Raw genomic sequence first — 25,176 nt, 5'->3', positions numbered from 1 at the left:
TTTGTGTACACTCTTATAACTCTATTTCGTTTTCGTGTTTATTTGCAAAATGTGTTGAAAATATCCAATTTGGTGTTTCTCAGTTTTTTGTTCATATTTTCTTTTTCTTCATTTTTCTTTCATTCTCTAAGTTTTCCTCCATTTTGTTTATGTTTTAAAACTTTGATAGTTTTATTTTGTGTTAACAGCTTTATATTAGATTAAGAAGCTTAAAAAGCCGGACATTAATTAATATTCCATGCTAAATTATCCTATTTAACATTAATATTACAAGAAACAATAGAAATAGAATAATGTGAGAATAAATCTTTACTCACTTCTCTATTTACTGTCTCTAATACTATGAGAATTATCTTCACAAAAGACAAATTAAATAGGGGAAAAATGTCATGCTCAATCTTTTTTTTTGTTTGGACTTTAGATTCCTCTAAAAATGACAAACTTTATGTTATTGTTTTCCTCTATTACATCATATAATGAAGAGGGCTCAGAAACATTTTTGGATATATATCGGATTTTACTAATTTTCCTTAATGTTTTCTGTTTTTTTTTCCCTCTTTTGTCCAAAAACGATGAAAATTGGACTTTTTGTCTTCTTGGTAGTTTGACTTTTCCGTTTATCTGTCATCTTGTTCTGCAAAACAAAAAAGATGGTTTAGTGAACTTATCTGGTTATATCTGGTTTAATTATGCTCTTTCTTACAGTTACAGTATTAGTTTATTTTTTACCTCTTTGGAAGTGGGATTTTCTGACAGCTTGCCGTATATTACTTTCATTCCTCTTCAAAATCTCATCGATCTTTCCAGATTTAAATATCAACGGTCCTGATATGCTTTGTTTTCCAAATTGTAGATGCTCCTGCAACACCAACCATAATAACAAACATTCAACTTCAAGTATATTATAGATAAATGCATACACCAATTATGTTAAATTAATAGAAAGTCAATTTTAATAATAAGTAGAGCACTTACTAAGTTTTTCTTTGGAGAATCCTCCTCTCTTTGGCTGAAATCCAAACCAGAACCATCAAGTGATCCGTGACGTTCGCCAATACGGCTAAGTTTACTCTCACTAGGAACCTCCTCGATAATAACATCATCATAGTTGTCTCCTTGGACCTCCCATACTGAGTCATCATTATCTGGTTTTAGATTCAAAAAAGTGTTCTTGGCAAATGCAATACTTGTTCCGCTCAATTGGCTTCTTGAGCTGGGTTGATAGTAGGTAAGAGTGGAGATATTATCAGGATCTTTCCGTCTTTTAACGGCCCATGAAAAGCCGCTGGCTGGTCCCGTGGTCATTGGGAGGTCAGAGACTTTGTAGTAATTTCCTTGTGTTGTTTTCGTGGCTCGAGATGCCTCATTAGGTATGTTCTTAACCTCAACCGTGTCCTGCACGTTAAAACCTTACTTGAGTCTCAAGAAATATAGCTGGAAGAGGATTTTTTTATAGAGAGCAAGAGAGAAAGAGAGGGACCTGTCTTATTGGTAACTTAGGGTAATTCTTTGGATCGTATTTTGTTCTATTTGGTCTTTTGTTTTTCCTGCCAACTCCAGAATCTCGCAACTTTAGGTTTGCTCTTTTCCTGCAAAAGAATGTGCAAAACAATTATGAAACATACATAGTTTTGGTAACTTCAGTTCTCATATATGCAAAAAGCTCAAGGAAGAAGAGCATAGAAAATGGAAGAAGCTTCAAAGTCAAGAGAAGAATTCTGACCTGCGCATATCGTCACGATATTTAGCATCCATTTCTTTGTTTGGTGGATATTTAGGCAATGAAGAAGGATCACACGCATAAGGCCTTGTCAAGAAGTACTAAGACAAGGTTGAGGAAAATCAGAAAAAGAACAATTAAGAGGTGAAAGAAAGGAGAGATGGAAAGTTGAGAATCTTGCTTCACCTCGGAGTTAAGTGCAGATGAAGCAGTTCCACGCTTGTCAGGTTCCATTGAGAGAAAAGTTTCTAGTAGAAAAACACCACTCGTTGGTAACTCTTGGCATCGTTCTCTGAGAGTGGCTTCATAAGTATGTTGTGGTTTGAAGGATGTTGCGTGGGGAAGCTTAGTTCTTTTCCAGAAGCTATCTGGTGGAGATCCACAAAGCTTGTAGATCTTATGCAATTGTTCAATCTGCAAAAACAAAAGAAAACAAAAATGGAATATTAATAAACTTTAATCTAAGTCATTATTTTCTTGTTTTAAAAAACTTTAAAAATCACGAATATTAATAAATAAATTAAATAAAAAAAATTTCAACTCCGAGCCAACTCTAAGACAATTGCTTTTACCTCAGTTCTGCCTTTTAGGATTGGTTTTCCCATGAGAATCTCAGCAAAAACACATCCCACACTCCATAAATCGATTGATACTCCATAACTAGTGGAACCCATAAGAAGCTCGGGAGCTCGATACCACAAAGTCACTACACGGCTCGTCAATTGGTTTTTGTTCGTAGGTGTTATCACATTTGCTAGCCCAAAGTCTCCAAGCTTTAGAACTCCTTTATTATTCACCAAAATGTTTGATGCCTTAATGTCTCTATGGATTACGCCACGCATATGACAATGCTCTAGTCCCCAAAGTATTTGCTGCATGTAACATTTGATCTTGTATATATACAAGAATCAAAAGAAAGAAACTCAAAAACTTTATTCAGAGGAAAACTACACAAATCTCCGGTTTTGTGTGTACCTGTGACTCGGTGAATATGATGTCGGGATTCGAGGATAAGCCGGCAAGATCATGTTCCATATACTCAAAAACAAGGTAAATGCTGCTAGATGCTCGAGACGTGACTATGCCCTCAAGTTTCATGATGTTTGGATGGTTGAGTTTCCGTAAAATCAGAATCTCTCTTGCCATGAACCTAATGCTCTCTGGTTGAAGATTATCAAACTTTACCTTCTTCAAAGCCACCATTTTCCCCGTTGCTACTTCCCGTGCTCGAAACACGCTACTATATGTTCCTTGTCCAATCTAACACCGTACCAAACATTATCTATCAAATACATAACCCAAAATAAAAAATGTCATTTGGGTAACTTTCTTGGCAAGAAACCATATGTCTTACCTTCTCCAACTTCTGGAAGGCCTCAGCCTTTAGAGGAACCCAACCATGGACAGCCTCAGACGCAGCGGAACAAAGCCAAGCCGGCCAACCAGCAGCAGCTTGCTCAGCCTCTAAATTCCTATGAGACAATCCGAGGCTCACACCAGCCCTCAAATCAGAACCGCTCAATCTCCTTAATTTTCTTGAACGCTTGCTATTGTGACTAGCCTCCAACGAATGATCAATAAGAACTCGACTTGTAGATATCAAGCCGGGCTCAGGGACCGGTGAGGGACTCTGGTCCGTAAAACATGACACATTCTTGGAGCTGATGCAACCCATTTGTTATAGGGAAAAAACTTGTTTCCGGATATGGAAACGGGTCTAATATGGGGGAATTAAACCCCACATTAGGCCAAAAGATTAAATGGGATTGCAAGACACAAAGACACAAAGAAGACGATGATTAAAAAAGGAGAGAAAGAGGAACAAAAAATCACATGACAAAATTATTAAAAGTAAAAGGAAACCATTTTTTTTTTTTGTTGAATCTTCTTGTGAAAGAGAGGCAAGGGAAGCTGCAAAACACAACCGCATAAACAGCAAGAGAGAGAATTATGGGACCAAAATTGGGTAATAATCTTTTTTTTTTCTCTTTGCAAAAGAGAGAGAGAGAGAAAGAAAAAGACATATTTAGCTTTGTCACCTGTCTGACAGAGAAAGAGAGAAGACCTAACCGACAGGTTAAAAAGCTAAGAAACAATTAAGGTAGATTAGTTAGTTAATCTATCCCAAGTTGTTCAGATGTCTCAACAAAATCAGAGTTCTTACAAACACTTGATAATATCTTCTATGTACAAAACAACAGAGTTCTCAAAAAGTATGTTTACGAGAAGGTGGGGTTTAAATAAAGCAGTACAATGATGATAATTGTTGGTCAGGTGCATTGCTTTAAAGGGTCTTCTTCAGTCAAAAAAGAAAACTTTAATTCATACAAATTCAGCTGCAGAAAAAGAAATATATGTTTTATGCATTTTCCTTGTTTTAAGCTTTTCGTCTTTTGCACATAGGTAAATTTCACATACTATTATTGTGTGGGAGATCAATATATTTGATTAGTTTTTACTTTTTATAAGTACAGTAAAACCTCTATAAATTAATAAGGTCGGGACCATGAAATTTTATTAATTTACAGAGATTTTAATTTATGAAGAGATTTTATCATTTTCATATTGAAAATTTTCTATTACAAAATAAGATATTTTTGTTATCATTCACATTTTTTAAGAATTTTCTTAATTTATAATCTTGGTTAATTGTTTAATAATAGTTTATTAAGGTAAAAATGAGAAATGTTAGAAATTTATAATTTAGAAAAAATTGTTAATATTATCCTTCATGGTAATGATGAAGTCGCAAAAGATATTGCGGTATCTTTAAAACTAATTACTAAAGAAGTAATTATCGCATCTATGACTCTTCACAATTTATGGATGCGATTTAAAATACAACAATAAAAAAAATTAGAGATGAGCTCCAACAAGAATGCAAATTCAAGAATAGGTAAACAACAATAGAATTATATTCCACTAGATTTTCGTAAATATATATACATATATATCAGTTTATATGATTATTAATTTATGATATTGATGGGACAATATTTTTACATAGGATTTCAAAAAGATTTATTATCTTATTATTTTATCGAAATCAGGACCAGAAGAATTTATTAATTTATAACGATTAAGTATTAATAAGTATTAATTTATGGAGGTTATACTGTAATCAAAATCAAATGAACATACGTGATTGAAACTTTTTGCTTACCTAGAGCACGTTAGCTGTAATGTCTCTCACACATGGAGAAGTGACCTGATTGAAATAAAAAGAAGCTAAAAGAAATTGTCTCTTGATATATATATATCTATATATATATATATATATATATATTTTGATCAAAATATTATTTTCTTTGTCTATTTCACCCTTGTCATTCATTTCAATGATTCCATGTACTACAATGATATAGCATTGCATCATCGACCTTCCTATGTATTGAGAAATTTGGGGATAGTCTTCTATTTGCATCATCCAGCATTAATGAAAAATATTTCGAATGGCACTAAATAAATATTTCATTATGAGAACCAAAAGTGCAGAGAGATATCTAGCAAACAAATGATCCTAAACTCATCCATAATAATGCTGAATCCTACTGGACCAACTCTTAGTTCCCTAGCAAACCGACTCAGCTATAGGTGTTGATCAGCTGCCAACACAGCTACAATCCACTACAAACAACCTAGGATAATTAATTACAATAATGCTCTTGCATTACGCTAATTAAGTCATTATCAAGCGATTGAAAGAAACACAACAATGGAGGAACATATACACTTGGAGGCTTGGAGCTAGTAAAGAGCGCTTGGTTGAACAAGTTTGTCATTTTTTCGTAGTTTCACTGCGTGCCGTTTTATTGTCTAGTTTAAACAATGTGTAGTTCTGGTAATATAACCAAAAACGGCGTAAAGTGTTTTTACCCTCTCTCTCTCTCTCCTCCAAAATCTGCTTACAATAATGAATAATTTAGAAACAAGAATGAATGAACTATGTCACACATGATTTATGCCAATCAAATCAAATCACAAATTACAATTATGCTTCAATTTCGTGACAAAAATGATTTATTACTTAAGATATGTTTACACAATGACGTGTAACGTCGCCGTTGTCGGTGAGCACACAGCTCCATAAAAGACTAAAATATCTATCTCAAAGCCAAGAACTTTCACCGTCTCCGAATCCCAAAATCCGATCACGATGAACCCAACCCAAAAACCCGACCCGGTTTACGATATCGTCATACTCGGAGCATCCGGGTTCACCGGTAAATACGTTGTCAGAGAAGCTCTCAAGTTCCTTCAAACACCGTCTTCTCCCTTAAAGTCTCTAGCTTTAGCTGGTCGTAACTCGACCCGGTTAACCCAATCACTCCAATGGGCCGCCCGCCCGAACCCGCCTCCTTCCTCTGTCGCTATCCTCACTGGTGATACATCTGACCCGGATTCACTTCGTCGTCTCTGTACACAAACCAAACTCATCCTCAACTGTGTTGGACCTTTCCGTATCCATGGCGATCCCGTCGTCTCCGCTTGTGCTGATTCAGGGTATAGATTTTTCTCAACTGGGATTAGTTTAGTGTGTTAAAGTTTGATGCTTTTATGAAGTTTTGTTTCAGTGTTAAGTAAATATCAAATCTTTAAGCTTTTGTGATCTTGATTTCTTGAAAAATGATAAGCTTCTTGTTAAGTTTTATCTCTGATTAGGTTTAAGGAACGATTAAGATTGTAGCTTGATGATAAAGGTGCAATCTTGTGAAGTTTGGTTTGTTTGTTTGATAGGTGTGATTATTTGGATATAAGTGGTGAACCTGAGTTCATGGAGAGGATGGAAGCTAGTTACCATGAAAGAGCTGAAGAAACTGGCTCGTTAATCGTTTCTGCTTGTGGTTTTGATTCGATTCCTGCTGAATTGGGTCTTCTCTTTAATGCCAAACAATGGGAAACTCCATCGGTTCCTAACCAGATCGAAGCGTATCTCAGCTTGGAGTCTGATAAAAGAATTGCTGGAAACTTTGGGACTTATGAGTCTGCGGTTTTAGGTGTAGCTAATGCGGATAAGCTTAAAGAACTGAGACGTTCAAGACCAAGAAGGCCAAGACCATCGGTAAGTAATACATATAACGTAATGTGACATTGAATAAAATTCTACTTGTTTCTTTAGTTCAGGTTGATTAAGGTTGTTATGTAGATTCGTTGTTAGTAGGCTTTGGCTTGTATTGAACTTTGGAATGTATTTGCAGATTCATGGTCCTCCAGCTAAAGGACCAACACTAGAAAACCAGAAAAAGATTGGTCTTTGGGCTTTAAAGTTACCTTCAGCTGATGCAGTAGTTGTTCGTAGAACTCTCACAACTCTAACAGAGAAGCCACATGGACTTCCTGGGATTAACGAAAGTCCTGAGCAGATACAAAAGAGAGAAGCATTCTGGTCATCAATCAAGCCAACTCATTTCGGTGTAAAGATCACATCCAAATCTCTCTTTGGGATATTCCGTTATGTTACACTTGGAGTGTCCCTTGGTTTGCTTTCCAAGTTCTCCTTTGGAAGATGGCTTCTTTTGAAATTCCCTTCAGTTTTTAGCCTTGGTTGGTTCCAGAAGAAGGGTCCAAGTGAAGAAGAGGTAGAAAGCGCTACGTTTAAGATGTGGTTCATTGGTCGTGGGTACAGCGAAGAGAGTTTAGCTTCACAAGGAAACACAAAGCCTGACATGGAAATTATTACAAGGATTTCAGGACCTGAGATTGGGTATATAACCACCCCGATAACACTTGTTCAATGCGGTTTAATAATCTTGGGCCAGCGTGAAAGCCTAGTCAAAGGAGGAGTCTACACACCCGGCATTGTCTTCGGATCAACTGATATCCAGCAGCGACTTGAAGAAAATGGCATATCCTTTGAGTTGATTTCAAAGATGAAGCCTCAAGCATAAAAAGAGACCTTTCTCCTGCTTTTCTATTCTCTTTTTTAGTTGTTATGTTTCTCCATCTAATTAGCTCGAGTTCGAGCTTCAAAGTCACAGTGAAGACAGTTTGATGGTAAGTTGTATTGCAGTAATAATAAAACCCTTTACTAAACTTTTACTATGAAAGATATGTACTCAAACCAGAGTGGCTGGTTCTTAAACCGGAAACAGACCGTCTTTATGAAAAAATGGATGCTAAGAGAATCCCATAAAATCATATTACTGTCTATCATTTACCAAAACTGCAGTCCCTGCTACCAAAAAGAAAAATACATTGTTCAGAAAGTGGTTCTTTTGCTGATTTTGTTTGATAATTTCCCGTTTGCCTCTGCATTTGTACATGGAAAACTCTGTTTTCAGCCTTTGATCTATCCAGGCATCTTTTGTGGCTGACTGAAGTCTTGAATCCAAATGAGCTTCAACGAATTCGATCTTGAGTGAGCTGAAAATGATGCTTAAGAAATAGAAAGGTCATCGCGGGAACGAAACTTCTCGAATTTTGAACTAGCTGGGCCAAAGAGTAACTCCAAGCTAAAATCAGGACCAGATATCGATCTTCCGTTACCACCAACTTTGTCTAGCTCTCCTATGGAAAACTGCAGGAGCAAGAAATGGCCATTGATATAAATGTCAAGAGAGAGAGCATTTGCTTAAAAGAATTGTATAATTTTACCTGAAGCAAGCCATTGGTTATAAAAGCTGTGTTAAAGCAAGTATAGAAAAGGCGGCTTCCAATCATTTTCTGGTAGAATGTGATGCGTATGTCTCCACTCACCTGTCCAAAAGAATCATATTATTAACGTATCATCATCTTGTCAAAAAGACATTGTCCGAAGAAGATTTGTTTTTTTCAGACTTACTCTCACAGGTTTGTCAAAGTAAAAATCAAGACATGTTTTCTCGTCGATGATGGAACTCTCTGTATCCATTTGAACAACAAGACGTGGCTCTTCTCCATCTGTTACTTCCTCATCCTCTTCTGGATTCACATGAGATATATAATACCGTGGACTCGAGCTTCTACAATACCCTTTCTTGAATTGTCTACAGCAACCTCTTGCAAGTTCTACAGATGGTCTATACATCTCATTTGGAACCTAACATCAAAAACAGAGTTTGCTTTGCATCAATGTTTATATTATTTATCAAACAGAATCTGCAAATGCATCAAAAGTGTATATACATCATTACCTCTTGAAGTTCTGAGACCACAAAGAAGACGGAGTCAACGTTAGCTGTATCATAAAGTCTAATCCTCAGCAACTCTCTGCTATCTTCTTGAGGTAATTTAACCTCCGGAGGTCCCTTTTTACCAAACGAAAGTAAATCTGACCAGTATTTCACATAACGACGTTGGCTTGGTATTGAGACCTGTCATGGTACCGTGTTAATCAAGAAAATCTTAATTCTCTATTAATACATAGCTAAATCAAGGACTTACTCCATTATTGTTTGTAGTTCTTCTGCTTGCATACATCTCAAGAGCGTCTTCAGCTGACATTCCACCATAAACAAGGTAGGCCGATACCATTAACCCTGTTCTGCCTTTTCCTGCCTGCAAAATGTACATTAGAATCTGATACTTTACCAATGTGGTTTTGATTTTGAGAAATTACCATGCAATGAATAACAGCGATGTTCTTGGGATCTAATGCTATCCAAGAATAAACACTTTCGCAGAAAAGTTGGATCATTTTGAGAGATGGAACATGATTGTCATCGAATGGGAATCGTTCCACGCGGCCATAAAAGTTTTCTGGATCATAAGATTCCTCTATGCATAAATTATAGACCTGCATACAGAATTGAAAAATGTTTAGAAAAAGATTGATTTATGTGTTGATTTGATGTTTTTGATTGAACAATTGTGTTATTAACCTTGTAGTGATCAGGATGTCGCATATCAAGGACGGACTTGACTTGCCAAAGAGGGTTTCTATAAACTGCTCTCATTCGTTCAGCAGGAAAAGACATTGCCAACAATTTGTCAGAGATGTAAGACATGTCAAGATCATATCCGCCGATGATTAACCGTCTTCTTTTCTTGGACACCAAGCTACGTAGGTAAGAACTTGTGGTTAGGTAAGTCAGAATGTGAACCCTCGCTAGTTCTAGAGTTGATTTCTCTTTTACAGGCCCTCTTGAGAGCTTGATACCCATTCTGAAAGAAAGAAAGAAAGAAAGAAAGAAAGAAAAAGCATATAAATTAGGTTAGGTACCGTGCGCCACAAGAAAAATGTGAAGATTTTGTAGGTTTGAGATGATCGATCGAAGGGTTTATTATACCTGAAGAATTAATCATGAAGTTGAGGAAGGGAGTTTTTCAGGTTCCCAAATTGAGGGAATTGGGAACCCGAGAAAGAAGAAGATGTCGCGAGGTAATACAAATTAAACGAAAAACTTTCTATTATGTTGGTGAAAATGGGTTTTGTTACCTGAACAGAGGTAACGTTGCATTCATAGATGAACAACAACGGTGCAATCCCATTTTTGGAGGTCCTGAAATTTAGCCAAGCTTCCCCTTTAAATTTAGGTCTCTCTCATTCTCTCTCTACCTGTGGCTGTTAGTTTTGGCGGGAATAATGTAAAAAAGAGTATATAAGAAGAACGATCATTTTGATTCTTCAATTCGTAAGCATTCCCCTTTCTTTTCTGTAAAGATTACATTAGTATGAAGAAAACAATATACAGTAAAACTTCTTTAAATTAATACTCTATAAATTAATAAATACTCTAAATTAATAAATTTTATTAGCCCCAAGTCGGGACAGTGTAAAAAATAACAAAATTTGATAAGATAATAAGATAATATTTTTTTTTGAAATTCTCATGTAAAATATGGTTCCAATAATATAATAAATAAATAATCATGTAAATATATATATATATATATATATATATAAATATATGCTGATACAGTAAACTATGTTTCTCTTAAACCTCATATCTATAAAACAATTTTTATTTTGCATCTTCAAACAATAATGATATAAAATAGTCTATAAAATTTCATAAAACAGCTAAAATTTTTTAAAGTTTTCAATTTATAAATATGCATCATTTACATTTTGATAGTTTGATAAACTATTAAAATACAATAATTGATATTTTGATTCATAAATTTGAATATTTATGTCATGTGTATAAGTGAATTTGTCGATAATATTTGTAAAAATTGTCAATAATATTTTTTAATTTTTCAAATTAAATTCCAATACCATAAAATTTACAAAATCCAAAATTCTAATCTTATTTTGCAAAAATTATCTCAATTTATAATTCTTTTAAAAATTAAAAAATTACAAAAATACTTATAAATTAATAATTATCAATTTACACTATAAAATAATAATTATTAATTTATAGATAAATTAATATCACTATAAATTAATAAAATATCTTGGTCCCAACATTATTAATTTATAGAGGTTTTACTGTATATGAAGATTGCTTTGGTGCAAATATTTCAACATGATTTTTTTTTTTTTTTTGTATAACTCTACATGATTTTGAGAAAGGCATATAAAAATGAAGATTTGCTGGTAAGGAATCGTATTTTATAAAATCATGTAGAATTTGTTATGAGAAATTACCTAGAATAAGGCATAAAAGTGGCTTAATTACTATAACACTACGTTTGAGAACCAATCTTACTAGAAGAGTATTTAAAAGTTTCAACATTACTTCTAAACCATGGGTTGATTGTTTTATTACGCTTTATGCCATTTACATTTACAATAATTAATTGATGGGTTTACCCTCGATTCTGAGAGAAATATAAAACCCGAAATTGAGATCGCTTAAAAGATTCGGAGGTCGCAGGACGGCGGTGGAGATAAGTTGGGTTCCGGTGTGAAGTTTGGTTACTTTCGCGGACGGCGGGTGAGGTCGACGAAACTTGAGGTGGAGGTAAATTTATGGATCTTCTCTGTGTAATCTGGTTGTTAATCTTGTTTTAAGATTTGAGATTTGGTGTTCTATGAAAATTAAATTATCTAATCACTACTTATTTTGTGGCAAGACCATTCACTATCTATTAGCTAATCAATTGGCAATAGATATGGCATATGAGTTATGGTTTTTGATCGAAGGAAAGCCATTAAGGTTCTCTCTATATGAATATGAAGAAATTAGTGGACTGAACTCTGAGAAATTAGATATTACAGAGTGTGAAGACGATCATACACTTTTATGGGCGACTTTGAAAGTGGATGTTAGTGTTGGACCAAACTATAACGAGATTCATGAAGGTTTGAGAAGGTGTCGGGGGTGGTCTAACAAAATCAAGACTCAGAGTGCTCGGTTGTTTCTTGTAAATGTAGGAGTGCTTGGCATATCTAGGAATAGTAGGATACCTCTCCAATATGCCAAAAGGGTCTTGAATGAGAATTCATTTGATAGTTATCAATGGGGTAGGGTTGGATTCAAGAGTTTAGTTGATTCCATCAAAGTGCTTGGGTTACATAACGATGCCTATACCCTCCATGGATGTGTCCATGTATTCCTGATATCGGCTTTTGAGAGTGTGAAGGTACTGAGGGATACTAGTGGGAATGTAAGAGAAGGTGTACACTTGCCTATGCTAAGGTGGGCTGGAGGGAGGCCAAGGAAGGATATCAAAGCCTTCATATCTGGGAGCAAACGCATAAATAATGGAGAGGTATTTATTCCTACAATTTTAATTACAATTTCGGGTTAGCAGTTGTTATAACAGAAGCATATTTAATGTTATTGTTTTTGAAATGTAGCTTCAGGTGAAACATCTAGTTCCGAAACCTATGGAGGTCATATATCCAGAATGGCCTGAAGAGAATTCAGTGTACAGTGTAGGGGATGGGGGGGAAGAAGAAACTTGATAACTGCTGTTTGACGTTATCAATGGAGGTTTGGATGAGAGACAATGGGATTGTTTAAACAAAAACAAGGGTGAATCTACGAAGAAGAGGGAGAGGAGAGAACACGTTGAAGGGAATAGTGAGGATGATTTCGCTGAGACTGCCCCAAGGAAAATCAGGAATGTCCCGAAGATTGTGAGAGAGAAGAAAGAAAGTGTTGGGGAGAAGACGTTAGTAGACAAGATTTCAGGAGATAAGATGTCAGCGGTGGAGGGTGACGATTGCAGTGGAAGGTTCATAATTATGGTTGAATCATTAAGTGAGAAAATAGAAAATGTGGAGTTATCATTCGGAAGATCAATAACCATGGTTATCAAGACATTTGACAGGATGGAAGTAAGATAGGAAACTTACAGAATGACGTACAACTTCTGAAGAAAGTTGTTATCAAGTCAACGGATGAAGCAGGTGGTTCAAATGGCTTTGCAGAACATGAAAAAGCGGAGGTATGATCTCTTGACCGTAATTATCAATATATATATAAAGGGATATATATACATTGATATATATATATATACATTGATATATATATATATATATATATATATATATATATATATAGTTTCCAGTAAAAGAGTATGATACGATGGTTTTGTGATGCAGAATTTTGGTAATCGTTAGGAGGGGAATCATAACTATGAAGTCTTTGTATTTTTCTTTATTTATTCGAAGAGAAAATGTTGTTGTCACTTTTGTGAAGTTGTATATACTTTGAAAATAATTGACATTGGATTTTTTACAGACAAATTGATAAGTGTTTAATAACTTGTTATTTTATAGTGTTACACTATATGAGATATTTCGTGTATATAACGTTAAATACATGTGTGTGTTCAAGTTATGGCTATTTCAGATGACGCGTCCCCCTGGATACAATTTCGATGTTGCAAGCATTATTAGGAATCCAAAAGCGTCAAGGAAAAAGATCATTGGGTCAGTTAGTATTAAAATCGAATCAGAAGACGAAGTTTACGTAGCCGAGAGTGTGGAGCTAAATCGGAAAAAGAATGTAGAGAGTGTAATGCGTGGAAAAGGAGTACAGAGGTGCCAGACAGGGGAAGGTGAAAAAAGGGTAAAGTTTAATGACAAAGTAAACGGAGCAGGTGTACAACCCATACCTATTACTCCTATTAATACATTGCATCCTAGTGGAGCTCACCCAGTTAATTGCAACGCTGTACCCTCGTACCGTGGGGTCGAGATTTGTAATGATTTAGGTGAGGGTAGGAGTACCCCTGTGTCGAGAGAACTTACTGAAAACGAGAAACACAATTATTTTGGAAATGTATTACAAAAGTTGATTCCTCCCTCAAGAGAGGATGATGATCCTCCTTCTGGAGATCCACTGGCCAGTATCTTTGGTGGAAGCCTTAATGCAGAATCAATGCGATTTGCTTTACTCAAACGAGCAGTAGACGACATTGTTGTCCTATCACCTGACGTGTATGATCCTTTCATTGCGGCATGTCTTGCGAAAGTAGAAAAGTTGAAGTCCTTCCTAACTGATGATTTATAAGTGTACCCCGTGAATTATATTCAGATTTGTTTATATTTGTTTATTAACAAGGATTTATAACTGATGTTGTAATTTTTGGGATTCAGGGCTAAAGTTCCAAGCACTGGAAATGCTGAATTTTATTTTCGGCTGCTGACCCCTAAACAATTGTGGTCACTCATTGATGAGAAGTTCGGCTGGTTATGGGATGCGGTAAGGTTCGAAGTTGCCCGTAGTTGGTACTTATCGTAAGGTTACAATAGTAGACTAATGACTGGTTCATTTAATTCGTGTTGCAGCACATGAGTACATGTGTCCAGATGTTCCGTCAAAGGGCGACGAAATCGCCATCCCCATTTCTAACAGATTAGATAGCTTTCCTTGACCCTTGTTTTGTTAGTAAGTGGGCAAAAGATTTCCCTAGTTTTGAAGCATCTAAGAATTGGGAATTTGGAGAACCTTATTTTGAGATGTACATGGGGAGATTGCCCAAGTATGGAGTGACAAACAAGGTTTGGGTTGAGGATGTAGACACCCTGTTCTTCCCATACAACATCGAAAACAAGCACTGGGTTGCCATCGAAGCTGACTTGGTAAGGAAAAAAATTAAAGTTTATGATAACATAGACAGTGGTACTACCAGCGAGGTTATGAAGAGTCATTGTAATCCGTTCCGGAGGATGATTCCCAACTTAGTACAAGCATTTAACCGGAGGTACAAGCAACAGAAAACCGGGGGAGCCGCATTCACTTATTACAGAGTGATAACTGCTCCCCAGAACATTCAAGTGGGTGATTGTGGTGTGTATGCGTTGAAGTTCATAGAGTGTTTAGCCCTTGGTCTAAATTTCGAAGGCCTCTGTGATGCGGCCATGCATGTGATAAGAATGAAACTTGTTGCAGAAGTGTTAGATGAAGTTCCAGACCAAGACTGCTTTCTGCAGCTACTGGATCCTGATGAGACAGATGATTATCCGGATGACATCTTCATCTTGGAATCAACTAATTAATGATGTTAGCGGCTTATATATTTTACAAAACCCGTAGCAGTTTCAAAGTTTGAAGTTTTAGAATGGTTTACCGCGGGTGGATATTGAAGACGTGTGGGTTAGGTTAATTTTTTTGATACACATGTGGGATGTGTGGATGTCGACTTATATTTTTTGGTAATATATGGCATATGTGGATGTCGTTGGGGTTCATTATTCGACATCCGGTCACTTGTAATGTTTCTATTTCGCCACTCAGGTAGCTATGATCGGTTTAAACACTCTTTAGGTATAGTGTCTTGTATATTCTAGGGTAAGTTATGGTCGCATCATTATGCTGGTTAACTATCCTGTGTATTTGGTCTTTAATCACAGGGCAACTGTACCCTTGAAAGCCGCATGTATATTTTTGATATATATAATACGTTTGTACTTACTTTTTCTTAACAATCGGCCTAATTCTTTATTTATCGTTTAATATTGCCAAATTTCCCAACTTGATTAGAAACCAAGTTGCTTCGTTTAGGGTTTAGTATAATATTACTCTTTCTTGTATATTTCACAGAAAAATTTACATTCTGGTGAGTCGATTATAACTTTGTTTCATTCTTTAATGATATCACTAAAAAAATACGAAATAAAAAAATGGATTTGATAGAAACATTAGAAAACACCATTAAATGGTGTTAATCATTTGGCCAACTAGTAACAAGTAAATTTTGTTAGTAGCCAACTGAATGTTTCCAATAATCATGGGTTGTACAACTTCGTTTCCCTAAGTACAACTGAACAACTACATACAACTATGTTCATCTTCCTATGATATATATGGGTCCACATAAGGCAGTGTGAATGGAGATATAATGTGATTGGGTCCCTCATAAAAGCATTACATAGTGTGAATGAAAATATAATTTGATTTGGTCCCACAACTAGTTCAAAGTAAGCACGGTCGTGTAGCGTCATCATATTTGGGCGTCGTTTGAATACATTGTCTCTTTTTACCATCTTACTTATATTTATAAATATTCCTCAGATCTAGGGTTTACTCATTTTGAGATTAAACGAGAGATAAAACATAAAAGTCACGAGAGCGGCGGCCTGGTTAAAAGATCTCGTTAACTAAGGTAAATCTACTAATAGCTACTGGATGACTTCATAGCTACTTGATATTAGATTAAATGATTCGTTTTATGTTGTTAGCGTCATGCCAATAAGTTATACTCAGAGCTCTTCATCTCAACCAAGCATTGAAAGTGGGGGCGCAAGAGCATACGGTGATTTTGGTGTTCCTAATAAGTGCTGGTGTGGTGAACGCATGAAACTGGAAGTTTTAGACTGGGGCCAAAATCAAGGTAGAAAAATATACAAATGTCCAAAGAGCGAGGTGAGAATTATTTGTCTGTTGCCAATATAATTATTCTGTTTTATTCATGTCATGAATTTTTTCCTTTAAATTTTATGAAAACAGAGGACGGTAAGGAACACCGAAGTAAGTGGTGGGATGATGCAGTTGATGAGGAGCTAGAACACCTAGATATCAAAATTTGTAGGCAGACAGAGTCTATTCATCAGGCTTACCAAAATCCTATGTTGGAGTCAATTAGGGAGACTATGCGTATAATGCGTGACGAAAATGAGGAACTGAACGCGCGTTTAACTCACGCCGATTGCGAGATTGGTAGGCTGAGGGAGCTACTTAGGAAGTGGTAGTCACATGTGTTATGTTCTTCCAAGGAGGCCTATTTGGTTGTAATTTTTCTCCAACCTGTTTTCCGTCTTTTCTCTTCTAATTTCTAAATTATGGTAATATTGGTAACCACTTTCTCAAACTTTCTTCAAGGATACATTATCTTCTTCACACCTGACCTGAAAATATCAATTTAAAGATAGGTGTACCAATTGAACACATGATTCTACAATAAAACTAAACAAGTGGGTACGACAACTAAAAATAGATACATTATCTTCTTCACACCTGACCTGAAAATATCAATTTAAAGATAGGTGTACCAATTGACCACATGATTCTACAAAAAAAACTAAACAAGTGGGTTCGACAACTAAAAATAGATGTTACATAACTATAAATAACATAACAGAACCATAGTTGTACCAATATAACACTTCGTTGAACATATACAAAAGGTATATATTGTTGCACCATAACAATTCTTCCAAACAACGATCAAAACAACGTAAACGCGTATAACTTACAGCCCATTCACAAGCAACAACAACAAAAAAAGAATTCTTCAAATTTTTTTTATCCGTTTCGGCTCCGCTGTTGCGAAGGGTCTCCTTATGGCGGATCAGATAGGTAACGATAAGGAATACGCAGTTCCAATCGACAATGAAGAAAAGGGTAAAATGAGTTTTTGCCATATTAGAGGGGTACTGGATAACAAGTGGGTTTTCTTATTTATAACGGCCCAATTAGTAGCCCATTAGACATCTCCTAAGGACTTGTTATGCTTTCGCTTAACTACTCGTAATATCTGACCTCTCTCACATACTCACATAGTTACAAACAGCAAAACCAAACATACCTAAATATTCTGTTTGTTTCCAACTTAACAGGTTACAAATAAGCTTCCAACATAAATAGTGGTACTTAGGAATGACGAGTAGTATCATCACACCACTAAAACTTAGTTACATTTCATTTACTACAAGATGATAAGAGGTGCTGCTCCCCACATACAAAAAGATAAATTATGAGTTCTTGCTGAACCATAGTGAAACGTACTTAACGTACCATACTGAAACGTACTTAATAGTTTGCATAGTGAACCGAACTGAACATGTTACCTAGACATGTTGTATGGTTGTGGCCAACATGTTGACATTGAGAACAAGCATGCTGTTTACGGGGCCGTTTCGTCTCAAACGCCACCTCTTGGAAAGACTTCATTCTGGACATCTTTGGCCTTCCTGGAGGATTCCTTACGAAAGTCGGTTTACATTTGTACTCTCTATCTTTAGTAGGAACCATGTAGGACTCATCACTCGGCATTATCGACTTCTCATAACCACTGCAGAGGTAGTCTTTGCGAAAGTATGGATGACACTGGTGTATACGAGATAGGTTAGCCTTCTCGGCGGCTGCGATGGCATGTACGCATGGAATCCTCTCCATATCAAAACGCCTACATGAACACCTATATATCTCAGATTGACGACATGCATAGAGGTACCTCCACTTACTTGAAATTGATGTTCATCTATTTCTTGGACATTTAGACGCCTTGCCTCTTCAATACGTTCCTGTAAGAAAATGAATGAGAATGCGTAAATGTTAATAACCCAAAGAAGCAACTGAATATTTCCACTAACATTTTATAGTTTGACCAAACACAATATCACACAACTAAGTGTACCCTTAGAGAACATATATCTCTATGGATATGTTAATGACTCTGATACCTTTAACAGGTTCTCCACTCCTTTCGTGAGTACAGTTGGCATTGCGGCAGCTTGTTTTCTCCTAATGGCAAACCAACATGTCAACATATTCCGAAGAGCTTCTAGTAACTCCACAATGGGATACGCTCTCGCGGGACTCAGTACTTTATTTATCTATTCTGCAATGTTGCTCGTAGTGAAGTTGTACCTATCACCAGGAAAGTGAGCCCTGCTCCACTTGCATACATCGGCATGCACCAAGTAAGCATGCAGCTGCGGATTCGATTCTTGAATTTACTGGAAGTATTGATTGAAATGAACTACACGGTAGGCTGCAACTGCTTTGTTAACAAGCCGGAATGTTTCACTTCTGCTAAACCTCTGAATAATATTCTTGTGAAGATGATAAGTGCAGATTCCACGACTGGCCCTGGGGTATATTTTACCGATAGCTTTACCAAAGGAAATATATTAAAATTCCCATCTTGCGTTGTTGCTATGAGTAGAGTCCCTTTGTATTCACCCTTCAAAAATGTTCCATCAACAACAACAACTTTTCGCATATACTTGAATCCTTGAATGCAACCAGCAATCGCAACTTGAATCTATCTTCCGCATCAACGACCAGTCTCGTAAGGGTCCCCGGATTAGAGCACCTCAACCTGTATAAATATGAAGGTAATTCAACGTATCCACTTTCAGGTGTACCCTTAACATATTCCCGCGCCTTTATAACTGTACGATGTGCCTTCCAGTAGCCAAGCTGGTATATGAAAGTGTTCAGTAAAACACATCAGCATTGAACAACATCCAGTGGACCCGAATTCTATATATGTGTAGTGCACCCCATAAAAATCAACAACTAATCTGGAAAAAAAATAAATAAGCATCCACTACTACAATTAACGAGTTGTTATTATTCCAACTATGTCGTCAATAAGTCTATAGACAATTATATCTACACTATTACAATTTGTTATTAAATGTACCCCATAAAATTATAGCAACACTGTCTGTGAATGACAACAAAACGTACACCTTTACATATTAGTTCATCCTATGCATCCAAATCGTCCAATGATTTGTACCCCATACAAAATAAAATTGCATTATGTTATAAATATTTCTGACTCCCACCTGTATACCATAGCGTAGGTTCAGCCCTTCTCCCACAAGATTTGGCACAACCGAACCTCCGATACCACCAACAGAATCCTTGTATAAATGAGCTAGGATTGGTGGTGTAACATTACGGGTACGGGCTGATCGTTCCGTAACAGAGCATGTATAATATTTGCGAATATGAAACACCATAGAATCCCCAATTATTGAAGCTCGTAGTCTCCATTTACAACCTCCTACCCAACAGTCAACGATTAGCAAACAGGGTCTTGATTGACGAACATTATAATCAAATTTCTCTAATACACATAGAACCTTCAATCTTGCCACCAACGAGGCTTTGCTTTCATAATTTTGCCCTATCGCTAAATCACTAACTCCCACTTCTGTTTTCCGAACCTCTTTCTCAATAGCAGACTTAGTTTTGCGGATACGGGACTTTGATTCTGTTTTAAACACATTTTCCTCTGTACAACACCCCCACCAACTCCGTCGTCCAATGATTCATCTCCTCCATCCGGTGCGAAATTGGAGTACAAACGATAGTCTTCATCCCCAGAACTTGCGCCATCGCTGTCGTCACAGTAATCAAATCTACTGTTCTCCTCGTCATCTTCTACTTCGTCTTCAACATCTTTCCTCCGTTAACTTCACCGTCAACCTTCCGACTGTCATACTCTCCATATTTCTTTCCCAATTCCTCTGCCTCTGCAACGAAATCATCTACAACGACTTTAGGAGTTTTGGCCTTACCTTCCATGGTGTTCGGGTTAACCTTCTCGAACAAGGTTTCACGACATTTTTCTTCACTCTGAAAACATAGTCGGACGGGTTCACCTCTGCACTGTCTGAGATAAATTTGAAACTGCCGATCATTATTAACAAACACCGGTGGGATATCACTTCCACTTTTATTAAATATTTCTAACATATAGCTCAGCAGTATTCCAGTAGTTTCTTCACATAAACCAAAGTCGTCGAACACCATAGCAGCAAAATCTTCAAACTTCGTTTCCATATCAGCATTGATGATCCTGCAACCTTTGTTATTATCAACATCAAACAACCATCGCTTTTTGTCTACCCTCCACCTCCCACATACCAAAACAATATCTTGCATTTCCGTCACCAAAAGAAGGATATCGGGAACTGAGAAGCTACCGTGTTTAGCTACAGAAGTAGAAAACGATTGATCAAGAAAAGAACTATATTGGCTACAGAAGTAGAAAACGATTGATCAAGAAAAGATCAAGAAGCAGTTTGAGATGATACAAGTTTAAAATGTCGTAAAGGTTCCCACATAAGTCTATCGCAACTCTATACTGGCTTTTTAATATCTCTAACAAAATTAGTACTATTCTGGTAAGACTTACGTCTTTCGAAATAGTCTACCATAACTACAAATAGTTTTTATAAATCTACCGTAACTACATATAAGTCTATCGTAACTACATGACCACTACTTAATCTACCATAACTATCACTTTCTCTACTACAAATTGTAAGTCTACCGGTACACTTTTATAAATCTGTCAGATAGCTATGTTAGTATACCAAAAATATCTACTAAGCACTAAGTCTATCACTTATATCTGTTGCAACAGGTAATTACTCTACCATAAATATCTTCCCTACATATTAAGTCTATCAATCTATCCGCTCAAGAACTAAGTCTATCATCAAAGACAAATTGCTCTACCAAGTTAATCTAACATCATCATATATATATCTTACTAATCTACCATTCACATAAGTGTACCATCATTACAAATCAATATACCATTTAAATCTACTTTACACTATAGTCGACCAATTAAATATACCAACTTTTCTTACCATTTTTTTGTACCGCATTTGTATACCATCAAACAACTGATAGACTTTCTTACATTTTCCGATGTTTTTTTTTTCATTAATGGCATTTTTCGTAATTGAATTTTTTTTTACATTGCTTCAAAGGGTACGTAGAATACATATTTTATTCTAGTAATTACCAACATTTTTGATCTAATCATGTAATAAGGAAACTTTTGTGTATTATTATAGTAACCGACCCATTTGTTATTTGAATATTTTTCCCCTAGATTTTGTTTTTAGATATCTATAAAGGAGAGTTGCGATCGATGTTGTAAATATACAAATTCTTGAATGATGACTGTCAATACAAGTTTCATAAAGACTTAAATCGAATTGAAAATAGTTTGCGTGTGTTTTTTCTGACACGGTCATTAGTGACAAAAAAAATTATCTTCATTAACAAAAATTAAGAGCTCACGGATTAGATTATGGCGGTGTGTTAGAATTGACATCACATCACTCCAAAGTATGATAAAATAGATGAAAGTGTTTAATCGTCTATGACACCTCTTATTTATTATTTTTCTTTTTTTGGCAAACTAACGCCTCTTATTATAAATGTGTAATGGCAATACTAAGTTACTAAGTTAAATAACATATGTAATCAAGATTACATCTGATAAACAACAACAACTATCTATATAACAATTGTAATTTGAATAAAAGATACATTTAGCATTTTCATTAAATATTTTATTTATTTAGTATTTGCTAGAAATTTCTACCGTCTCCCTAAAATGTAGTGTATGTTGAATGTAGAATTGTGTCTCTTACAAACAGGTGTGTTTATTCAAATGTATACATCTTAAAAAATATTTATCTTTGTTCTTTTAGAAATCTTTAAAAATTTATATATTTGTTCTTCTTTTGAGAAAATTTCAAATTTTCTTGTCAATTTAAAGGTACACATTTTTAAAATTTAAAATTTTGTTTTTTCTTTTAGAAAATTTTCAAACTTTCTATTCAACACAAATCTTTTCATAAAATAAGGAATGAAAGTAATATTAAATTCAATTTTTTAACTTCATTCTCTACTCTCTAAATTATTTATCAACATACATAATTTTAAATTGTGATGTAAAAATGACTTCTCATCATTGTGAGGAATCTATCACAATTTTGATTTATTTTATTAATTATTGTAATATTTAATTATACACAATCTCTAAGGATCATTATTTATAAATTATTAATTTTTATTTATAAACATATATTAAAAGAAATTATTCTAATCTGTTTAACTGAATCATTGCAATATTTGGTATATTTAATATTTAATATAACATCACTCGGACAAAATCTTCAATATTACGTGTCTGATTACATGGAAGGGGAAGCTCATCGTTTTAAAAGTTGTTCATACATACATAAAGATATTTTTATGTTTGACGCTTGTATTAGTGAAACATCCCATCCTGTTATTTATTTTTTTAATAAATCCCTAGTGATGCTATACCCATTACGAACCTAGTATTAATCAACAACAACAGATAACTAACCAAAACCATTAAACTAAATAAAGAATCCAACAATGAATAATCCAATAAATCAACAAAGCAAATATGCAATTCCAACATTCTACAATGTTGTATGGATTCCACTCTAGCAACCAAACAATAGCTAGACTATAATCAATCAGGCCTCCAGAACATCCTCCTCCTCATCGTCTTGATTACACGATCACACTTTGCCTTTACCTGCACCACAAACACAAATTGAGATGCATGGGTATTGTCATAAACACTCAGTGAGACAATCCTCCCATCTATTGGGCTATACACACAAGCAACAGAGATTTCAGTGTTAAACAAGCAACAAAAAAACACAAACAAACCAGGGAAAGAAGTGTCAGCCGCCTGTTGACAAGTTGGTGTTGACCGACACCGACTCTGCATACACGATCTGCTCAAAGCCGAAAGTCGAATCTCTGCTTCTATCCATCTCCAATCCGTCCAAAACTCGACCATTAGCCATAAGAATCTATAGAAACCATATATCAATCAAAAAAAGCAAGAAATACACCACAAACAACATAGAACAAGCAAAACAAATGAGATCTCAAGATTAGATCAGCCATGGTCATGCACTGACCTCTTTTGCAGAAAGTTCTAACCCAAAAATGACGAATCCAACACCTTAGGAAGCCTCTCCTTCTTTCCTAACACTAGATTTCCACTCCATAGGAACAAATCTCACCAAACAAGCCAAGAATCTCCCCAAAACCTGTAAACTCTCAATCACTCTCTTTTCTCCCTCTGATTCTCTCTGAAAACGAGGTGAAAGGCCAGCACAAGGGAAGGGGCTTCCAATACATTAGCAGCATCAATTCTGTTAGATCAAAACCAGGGGTGAAACTAGTTAGGAAGGCTACATTGAGGAGAGGTTCTTAAAGTAACAAAGTTCATAAGTATGATATTTAAAAATCCTCAATCCCATCAGAGGATATATAGGCATTAGCGGGTTCATTCTCTGAAGGAGCTTTAACATTTGTGTTCCCTATGAAATCCTGTAACAAGGTGGTGTAAGGCAGGATGGAATGTGGAAATGGCTGGTCTGTGGAGTTGTGAATGTTTGGATCAGTATCTGAACCATCCTGTAAGGAGTAAATCCACGCAGACCTTGCTATATAAGTCATAAATGTAAAGGTTGAATTAGCAATGGGAAGGTTTAGTGATAGTGTCATATAAAGGGGATTGTTGTTACAAAAAAGTTGATTAGATCACAAATTAAAAGGAAGCATTTATATTGAAGATAGAAATGTATATAACCTTAGACTCTGTGTCATAAACGGGTTTGAGACCATAATCAGAATCCAAATTAGGGGACACATCCTGAATTGCATATTTGATAGTGGTAGGACTGGGTTCCAACTGTAGGCTCTTGCATATTTTTTTTTAGGGAATATGGTGGGTAAACCTACAGAATATTGTGGTAGTAGATTGGATTCAGTAAAAATAAAAAATGTGCATTACCTTGTTCCCAAACAGATGGACATATTGTACCCAGTCATGATCATTTAGTAGGATATCACCAGGGGAGGTAACTGATTTGGTAGGAGATGCGTGAGGAGTTGGGGAGGATGTCCGGACAGTTACATTATCTGCAGCATTGTCTGCAGCGACCGCTCTGGAACAACAGAGTCTGATGAATCCTTTTCAATAGGTGCGGTAAGTACAGCTGGTTTTCTTAGGGGCCGGCGAAGTCTAAGTCTTAACCGCCTATTGAATCTGAGTGCGTTAATCTTAGCCCGAAGGTTTTTGTTGTCAGCTTCTAACTTCCTAAACTTAGCTTATGTCGCTTCCCTAAATGCATTAAACTCCTTCTATGCGGAAACCTTGAAATCAGCGAACAAGTTGTCGTTAGTATTTGAGAAGTTCACGCGAGGCCTCCTAGAAGTCGAGCAACTGGGTTTGGGTGGATCATGTTTGACACGAAGTTTCGAAGAAATTTCTTTTCGCCTAGGTACAATGTGCTTCCTGTGTATGCCTGGCACCTTCCTCTCGGAAAAAGATATTAAAGGCAAAGAACAATCACCCACAAACTACTCCTTTTTTCTGAAGATATGGCCTATCTCAATCTGACTTTCCAAATGTGCAATCCTTTTATCTTCAACTTCATCGTCCCACTCTCTCCAACCGACTTCTGGTGGAATAACTTCAGAATGCGGGGTAACTGATAGCTGCGATTGTGGATAGTAGATACGATCAAAGGGGTATCTACGAGTATAAGGTGTAAAGAAATTAAAAATAGTCAAAGTAAAACTTACATTAGA

General features: G+C 35.9%; 5 protein-coding genes across 5 annotated transcripts; 3 read left to right on the top strand and 2 right to left on the bottom strand.

Annotated features, from left to right (window-relative positions):
• Positions 1 to 169: 169 nt before the first annotated feature.
• Positions 170 to 3,928, bottom strand: LOC104724296 (cyclin-dependent kinase C-2 C-like). Its single transcript, XM_010442760.3, has 9 exons — positions 3,075 to 3,928; positions 2,696 to 2,980; positions 2,293 to 2,610; positions 1,907 to 2,134; positions 1,724 to 1,821; positions 1,481 to 1,589; positions 976 to 1,395; positions 730 to 859; positions 170 to 634 (listed from the first exon to the last, which is right to left on the bottom strand). The coding sequence occupies exons 1-9, from the start codon at positions 3,393 to 3,395 to the stop codon at positions 618 to 620; spliced, it is 1,926 nt and encodes a 641-aa protein (XP_010441062.1). The 5' UTR covers positions 3,396 to 3,928; the 3' UTR covers positions 170 to 617.
• Positions 3,929 to 5,644: 1,716 nt separating this feature from the next.
• LOC104724293 (putative mitochondrial saccharopine dehydrogenase-like oxidoreductase At5g39410) lies at positions 5,645 to 7,753 on the top strand. The gene is made up of 3 exons (XM_010442758.2): positions 5,645 to 6,223; positions 6,458 to 6,782; positions 6,919 to 7,753. The coding sequence occupies exons 1-3, from the start codon at positions 5,877 to 5,879 to the stop codon at positions 7,606 to 7,608; spliced, it is 1,362 nt and encodes a 453-aa protein (XP_010441060.1). The 5' UTR covers positions 5,645 to 5,876; the 3' UTR covers positions 7,609 to 7,753.
• On the bottom strand, positions 7,725 to 10,306 carry LOC104724295 (phosphatidylinositol 3,4,5-trisphosphate 3-phosphatase and protein-tyrosine-phosphatase PTEN1). The gene is made up of 8 exons (XM_010442759.3): positions 9,928 to 10,306; positions 9,520 to 9,802; positions 9,258 to 9,434; positions 9,083 to 9,196; positions 8,833 to 9,012; positions 8,502 to 8,738; positions 8,315 to 8,416; positions 7,725 to 8,237 (listed from the first exon to the last, which is right to left on the bottom strand). The coding sequence occupies exons 2-8, from the start codon at positions 9,799 to 9,801 to the stop codon at positions 8,097 to 8,099; spliced, it is 1,233 nt and encodes a 410-aa protein (XP_010441061.1). The 5' UTR covers position 9,802; positions 9,928 to 10,306; the 3' UTR covers positions 7,725 to 8,096.
• Positions 10,307 to 11,701: 1,395 nt separating this feature from the next.
• On the top strand, positions 11,702 to 14,402 carry LOC147934551 (uncharacterized). Its single transcript, XM_087472676.1, has 7 exons — positions 11,702 to 12,301; positions 12,390 to 12,467; positions 12,567 to 12,782; positions 12,866 to 12,982; positions 13,390 to 14,027; positions 14,139 to 14,244; positions 14,331 to 14,402. Exons 1-7 carry the CDS (start codon positions 11,702 to 11,704, stop codon positions 14,400 to 14,402), a joined length of 1,827 nt encoding a protein of 608 aa, XP_087328802.1.
• Positions 14,403 to 14,507: 105 nt separating this feature from the next.
• Positions 14,508 to 15,041, top strand: LOC147934550 (uncharacterized). The gene has a single exon (XM_087472675.1). It carries the CDS (start codon positions 14,508 to 14,510, stop codon positions 15,039 to 15,041), a length of 534 nt encoding a protein of 177 aa, XP_087328801.1.
• Positions 15,042 to 25,176: the final 10,135 nt, after the last annotated feature.

This window comes from Camelina sativa, chromosome 11 (genome assembly GCF_030686135.1).
Source record: "Camelina sativa cultivar CO46 ecotype springtype chromosome 11, ASM3068613v1".
Lineage (NCBI taxonomy): Eukaryota > Viridiplantae > Streptophyta > Magnoliopsida > Brassicales > Brassicaceae > Camelina > Camelina sativa.
Note: the sequence above shows the minus strand (reverse complement) of the source record. Positions and strands in the feature narration are given on the sequence as shown.

Excerpts from the sequence above, each read along its gene's own strand:
- LOC104724296 (XM_010442760.3), bottom strand. The coding sequence starts at position 3,395 with ATGGGTTGCATCAGCTCCAAGAATGTGTCATGTTTTACGGACCAGAGT. Across the intron at positions 1,396-1,480 it reads CTAAGTTACCAATAAGACAG|GACACGGTTGAGGTTAAGAA; the intron begins GTCCCTCTCTTT and ends TTTAACGTGCAG. Across the intron at positions 860-975 it reads ATTCTCCAAAGAAAAACTTA|GAGCATCTACAATTTGGAAA; the intron begins GTAAGTGCTCTA and ends TTGGTGTTGCAG.
- LOC104724293 (XM_010442758.2), top strand. The coding sequence starts at position 5,877 with ATGAACCCAACCCAAAAACCCGACCCGGTTTACGATATCGTCATACTC. Across the intron at positions 6,224-6,457 it reads TCCGCTTGTGCTGATTCAGG|GTGTGATTATTTGGATATAA; the intron begins GTATAGATTTTT and ends TTTGTTTGATAG. Across the intron at positions 6,783-6,918 it reads CAAGAAGGCCAAGACCATCG|ATTCATGGTCCTCCAGCTAA; the intron begins GTAAGTAATACA and ends ATGTATTTGCAG.
- LOC104724295 (XM_010442759.3), bottom strand. The coding sequence starts at position 9,801 with ATGGGTATCAAGCTCTCAAGAGGGCCTGTAAAAGAGAAATCAACTCTA. Across the intron at positions 8,417-8,501 it reads ACTTTGACAAACCTGTGAGA|GTGAGTGGAGACATACGCAT; the intron begins GTAAGTCTGAAA and ends TCTTTTGGACAG. Across the intron at positions 8,238-8,314 it reads TAACCAATGGCTTGCTTCAG|TTTTCCATAGGAGAGCTAGA; the intron begins GTAAAATTATAC and ends TTGCTCCTGCAG.
- LOC147934551 (XM_087472676.1), top strand. The coding sequence starts at position 11,702 with ATGGCATATGAGTTATGGTTTTTGATCGAAGGAAAGCCATTAAGGTTC. Across the intron at positions 12,468-12,566 it reads AAGAGAATTCAGTGTACAGT|GGTGAATCTACGAAGAAGAG; the intron begins GTAGGGGATGGG and ends AACAAAAACAAG. Across the intron at positions 12,983-13,389 it reads CAGAACATGAAAAAGCGGAG|ATGACGCGTCCCCCTGGATA; the intron begins GTATGATCTCTT and ends TGGCTATTTCAG.
- LOC147934550 (XM_087472675.1), top strand. The coding sequence starts at position 14,508 with ATGGGGAGATTGCCCAAGTATGGAGTGACAAACAAGGTTTGGGTTGAG.